General features: G+C 41.7%; 1 protein-coding gene across 2 annotated transcripts; it reads right to left on the bottom strand.

Annotated features, from left to right (window-relative positions):
- Positions 1-967: 967 nt before the first annotated feature.
- Positions 968-5,098, bottom strand: FOXL3 (forkhead box L3). 2 transcript variants are annotated; one of them, XM_063171842.1, is made up of 3 exons: positions 4,926-5,098; positions 4,078-4,144; positions 968-3,725 (listed from the first exon to the last, which is right to left on the bottom strand). In XM_063171842.1, the coding sequence occupies exons 1-3, from the start codon at positions 5,030-5,032 to the stop codon at positions 3,243-3,245; spliced, it is 657 nt and encodes a 218-aa protein (XP_063027912.1). In that variant the 5' UTR covers positions 5,033-5,098; the 3' UTR covers positions 968-3,242. The 2 variants fall into 2 exon arrangements, with proteins under 2 accessions (XP_063027912.1, XP_063027911.1); XM_063171841.1 differs by having other exon boundaries at positions 4,078-4,246.
- Positions 5,099-5,386: the final 288 nt, after the last annotated feature.

Below are 5,386 nucleotides of genomic sequence, written 5' to 3' on the forward strand. Positions count from 1 at the left end.
CTCAGGAAAGTGCCATGAGATGAGGAATTGAGCCCAACGCCTTCAAAGCTCAGCTCAGCTTTGAACGCCAATGCCAAATGGGAGAATATCCACCTGCTTCCACACGGGGCAAAGAGAGATGTCCCTGTGAGATTTTATATTTTTTTCTTTATGCAGGTGGCTGTCAGGCTGTGATGGAGCTGAAGAAATAGCTCTGGACTCAGAGAAGAAAGAAACCCAGACTTTTTCCCCCTCTTCCCTGAGAAAAAGTAATTTACGTAAATTTATCCACGGCCGGCACACGGCAATAGCTCACAAGTTTGTTAATGGAAACCTGGTGATCCATAACACTTGTGTGGGAGATATTTGCTCGGGGGTAATACAATATTAATGTTAATATCAATGATCGATCAGAGGATTTGCAAGAAAGGCATAAAGTATTTAATTATAATTACATTGGGAATGGCTTTGTAATGGCTACGACATTTGAATAAGGTCACGTCTAGCCCTCACCCCTGTTATGTTGTTCTATATTAAATGCCATTCACTTTAACTGCTGGAAACCTTTCTGGAGTCGTCAGAATATAATATACTGGGTAAATTGAAATATGTCCCTTCATTTTTTGAAATATGATTGATATCCTTTGCAAAACAAATGTTAACACCTATTTGTACACAAATTTCTTTGATTATATGTTAGGGAAACTGAACTATGACAGTCTCTCCTAGCAGGCACTTTACTGTGAGCAAAGGACATGGCTATTTGTGAATATTAATTCATCTTACAGAAAATGGCTTTGGATCTCTGCTGTAAATCCACTTGGGTGTATTTCTGCCTTTCCTAATGCATTAATTCTACATTGATTAGTAGCCATAAACTGCTTCTCCACAATGTTCACCTGACCCAGGTGTTGCTGAGGAGGAACTTTTGCTGTCACTGAATTATCTCTTGTTAACAGCACCAACCAAGAACACATAGCAACAGTCATTTTTGCATGTTTCACAGCAGAAAATATGTATTTCAAATATACCGCAGGTGTGCACCATAATTATCAGCCCAACAGCAGCATTGCCATGTTTAAAACAATCAGGAAAAAAAATCTGTGTATAAAACAGGAATATTTATCTGTAGACAGGATCCCAGAGGTGCACAGGTACCTACCCACCATGGGTGCATGCAAACACTGAAGCACTAAGTGAGGACATGCTCTTCCCACACCTATTTATTATAAATATAATATATTATAAACAATAAAAGAGCAAATTCTCGTCCCTCTTCAAATGAGAATCCATCTGTGCAGTCCCCCCAACAGAGGTTTTCTTCTTTTTCTGATATCAATGTAAACAGCAGATCAATCAGGTCCAAAGAGTCAAATTTTGCTTTCAGATTTTCCCCTAGAATAACTGTTGATTCACAGAGAATTAAAAACTCCCATTTGAAGGCAGAATTTGGTCTCAAGAAATCATCCCTCTGAAGTTTGGAAGACATGCAGTGATGTAATTGACATGATTTTCCATTTTCCCTTTTCTGAAGGAGAAGCAAAGAGTTTTGCATGCTGTAGAAACGCTTGAAGAGAACAAGTTTTATAGTTTTCCAAAAAATGGGCATTTATTACCAATCAGTGTGAAATAGCACTGATGGTAAATTTTAAGTATATGGCAGGAGTTTTAGCATCATGACAACATACATCATGCATTTTTACAACATATAAGTGCAGTGATATTGCTCCCTTTCTCAATAACAATATATAAGAATATATAGTATAAATGTACAGTATATATTAGACACAATGTAAAATAACTTAGTGAAATGTCAAAGCTTCTGCATAAAAATTCAAGTAATGCCTGAGCATACCTCTATGCTGAATCTTATCTCATATACCTTCATTTACCTTTAGTTCCTGTTGCAAAGATAATTTTATCTCTGCATTTAATTGCTTAAAACCATCAGAATTCTTGTCTTTTTTTTTATCTGCAGTAGGTGAAGACTGTAATAGCCAAGTGAAAGCCAGGATTTTGTGGAGCCTTTGCTAACACTGTTTATATTCTGGGAAGCAATTCATTGTGAACAAGTTGTATAAAAGCAACTTCTTAAAAGCTCATTACAGTTCATCATTGTCCATCAGGTTTGTTCCAAAATATCCCACTGCATGTAAATGATAATGAAGTGGCTTTCTCAGAAATAGAGCTCATGAGCTAACATTGATATCTGGAAATAATAAATCTCACCAGTTTAGCTGAAATCATATCAAGCACCACTTTGGTAATTGCTTGCAAGAAGGATCAATAAAAAATCTGTTTAATGGGAAAATACAACTTGTCTCAGAGCAGGTAGGTGGAATTTTAGCTTTGCTTGACACTCGACAGAGCTTTTTTGCAGTGCCAGGTTTCCCTTCACACTTGTTAAATGAAATAGGGTTAAGGACTTTTCTGCAGCATCTCAGGAAGATTTCTGATAGTACAAGGGAAAAAGTGATGGGGTTTTTTTTTTAACCAAGGCATTAAGAGACTCTTTGACTGTCACATTACTCATCAAAGTATACCAGGGCTCAGCATCTTTGCAATTAGGTCTCAGAATTATTTTGAATAAAACTTCACTTCAACGATTTAAACAATTCTGCCCCGAATATAAACAAAAATATATTCAAAATACTTATCAACAACTACATTTCCTAATGAACAATGAATTAAAACTGCAAAACAGTTTGAAATAAGATGTTAAAAGAAAGAAATCAGGGAAGACAGGGTGAATGTCTATAATTCCTTTTAAGAAACAAATTTCCACCCCCTTGCCCCCCTATATTCCCAGCCAGTGTAAGTAGACAGAATTACACTGGTTTAGATCAGCTTAAGTTCTGACCTATATACTCCAGTGGAGTTAATCCTAATTTCCACCACTGAAAGTGGGATCAAATTCACTTTGTCTTTAATAAAGCAGTGGATGATAAGCAAGTCTCTTCTCTGTCGGATTCTGCTTGAGAAAGGAAATTCTTTGTGGCGCTAAATTATGTCCAAGACAGTTTATATAAAATAAAGCTAGAATTTCATCAATTTCAGCATGGTGAAAACCAATATTGGCAACAGCTATTTATGCTTTAATCTTAGCAAAGTTCCTTGGGTACAGACAGGGCATCAGCAGGTGTGGTGAGTCTGTAACCCTTTCTGAGCTTGGGAGGAAAACGAGGAGGCAGGCAGCTGATTTTCAGTGACACGAGGCTGCTGAACACACTGAGACTCAGACTTTGTTACACCAATAAATAACATCACATTGTCCAGAACTGGAGGTTAATATGCGGGGCCTCCAGGAGGTGATATTTGTTTTCTTGCATGCTGTACTGAGATCTCAGGACAGGCAAAGGGTCGGGGGATGAAAGGATGTAATCGATGCTGAATTTGATTTCAGAATCCGATTTTGCTAGGGAGGAATTGCTCAGGCTCTGCCTGCTGGTCACGCTGTTTGGAGCAAACCCACAAGGCTCCACAAGTTTTGGGCCCGGTTCAATTCTTTCATGTTTGCTTTCAGAAGAGGAAACGTTGTTCAAAGCAGAGTCCACAGAAGAGATACTGGGGGATGAAGGACTTTTCACTCTGCTCGGTCTCTGCTCCTTGTGCTCCCTTTTCACGTTCCTCCTCCTCCGTCTTCTCCTGTAATTCCCATTTTCAAAGAGATCCAGCATGGATTCGCATCCTGCTGCAAAGCTCCAATAGTTTCCTTTCCCCTTCTCATTCCCTTCTGTTCTGGGAACCTGTATTTATTTAAAGGCAGTTCAGTGTTTGTATGTGTTACAGATGCTGCTGTTTAGCATCTGCATTCATTTACATTTAAGAATGGTGTAAACACATATGACAAGACTTTTAAGCCTATTCTCTGTCATTATATGAGTAAGATGCAAGCCCCATCCTCTTCAATTTATTATCTATTAGCATACATCAGACAAGGATATAGTCCTTATCTCTCTAATTGACAACTCAGAGAGATTTTAAGTGATTTGCAGCTCAGCTGTTTGTTTCCCTTCTTTCCTAGTGATGAGATTATTGCTGCCTATATTTTTTTAGCCATGCACAGTGTGTATGTAAATACACAGTAACTGATCTTACCTTCACAAAACAACTGTTAAGCGATAAGTTATGTCGGATGGAGTTCTGCCAGGCTCTTTGATTTGATCTGTAGTAAGGAAATTTCTTCATTATAAAGTCATAAATGCCAGAGAGGGTGACTTTATTTGAAGGGCTTTGCTGGATGGCCATTGCAATTAAGGCAATGTAGCTGGAAAAAGGAAAACTTGCTGTTACACCATCGCCCTACTCACAGTCTCAGTTTTTAGGACCACATGGGTACATATGTGCCTCTATCCTGCTTCCAAAATTCCCCTGGTGGATCTGTGCCCTGAATTAAGGTGTCCTAGGGAGAAGTGCTGAGTGTGGTCACTGCCTGTCCTCCACGAGCCCCAGGTGACACAGCGGGGTCAGTGCCAGGCACTCAGTGCAGAGGACGGGATCACACACCTCTCCAACTCCCTCTGAAAAGTTTCCCTGAGCAGGAAGGCTGCAGTGAGGCAGAGCAGGCTCAGGGTCCCTGTCACAGGAGACTCTGCTTGTGGAAAGGACCTTAAGTGTCCCTATGAACACCTACACTGTGCTCCTTCCCACCACACCGGGGTTTTCTGCATCCAATTCACCCCTTGGCACACTGAAACATTTAATTCCCTTCTCCCAGGGGTCCTGGAGGTTGGTTCTGTCTGAGATCTGGGAGCTTAAGGGCATGCCAGAGTTGCTGTGACCCCTCATGGGAGGAAACAAATCATGAACACTTCACACAGAGAAAGGGGGGAAACCTGCCCACTGCAGTGCCAGACCCATGTCACACACCTGGCCCCTGTGATCCCACCAGCCCAGAGCTCAGGAACCTCACACAGACAGGGGGACTTGGAAAAACTTCCTCTTACCTGTACGCTGGTCTGGTGAATTTTTTCTCTTCGTCAGAACTACAGGTAGGATAATCATCCCCGTCATAATTGAAGCAGTTGTAGGGGTACTGCGTGTTGTCAAACATCGTCCTGCTCCTCGCTCAGCTCCTGTGGAGTGAGAGAGATGGAGTGATGTTTCTCAGAGCTTGGACTCCCTCCTCCCTTCTTCCCTCCCCTCTGTCTGTCTCATTCCCTCTCTCCCCCCTCCTCACACTCCCTCTCCTCCGTGCACACACACACACACACACACACGCACACTCTCCGTGATGGGGTGGGGATTGTTTGTGCAATTCTCGCGTCCCAGCCAGCCCGTCTGTCCGGATATTATTTTTGGTGGGGGGGGGGTTGTTGTTGTTGCTGTCCTCGCTGTTTCCCCCAGCGGGGTGGCACAGGGCAGGCTGCTGGGGGCTGCTGGGGCTGGGGTTTGGGGTGAGCATCCA

Source organism: Melospiza melodia, chromosome 18, assembly GCF_035770615.1.
Source record: "Melospiza melodia melodia isolate bMelMel2 chromosome 18, bMelMel2.pri, whole genome shotgun sequence".
NCBI lineage: Eukaryota > Metazoa > Chordata > Aves > Passeriformes > Passerellidae > Melospiza > Melospiza melodia.

What these genes read in the sequence shown, in the direction of transcription:
- FOXL3 (XM_063171841.1), bottom strand. Translation starts at nt 5,032, where the DNA reads ATGTTTGACAACACGCAGTACCCCTACAACTGCTTCAATTATGACGGG. An exon ending in TTCACCAGACCAGCGTACAG is followed by an intron (nt 4,247 to 4,925) that starts GTAAGAGGAAGT and finishes TCCTTTTTCCAG; the next exon opens with CTACATTGCCTTAATTGCAA. An exon ending in TTAACAGTTGTTTTGTGAAG is followed by an intron (nt 3,726 to 4,077) that starts GTAAGATCAGTT and finishes AAATAAATACAG; the next exon opens with GTTCCCAGAACAGAAGGGAA.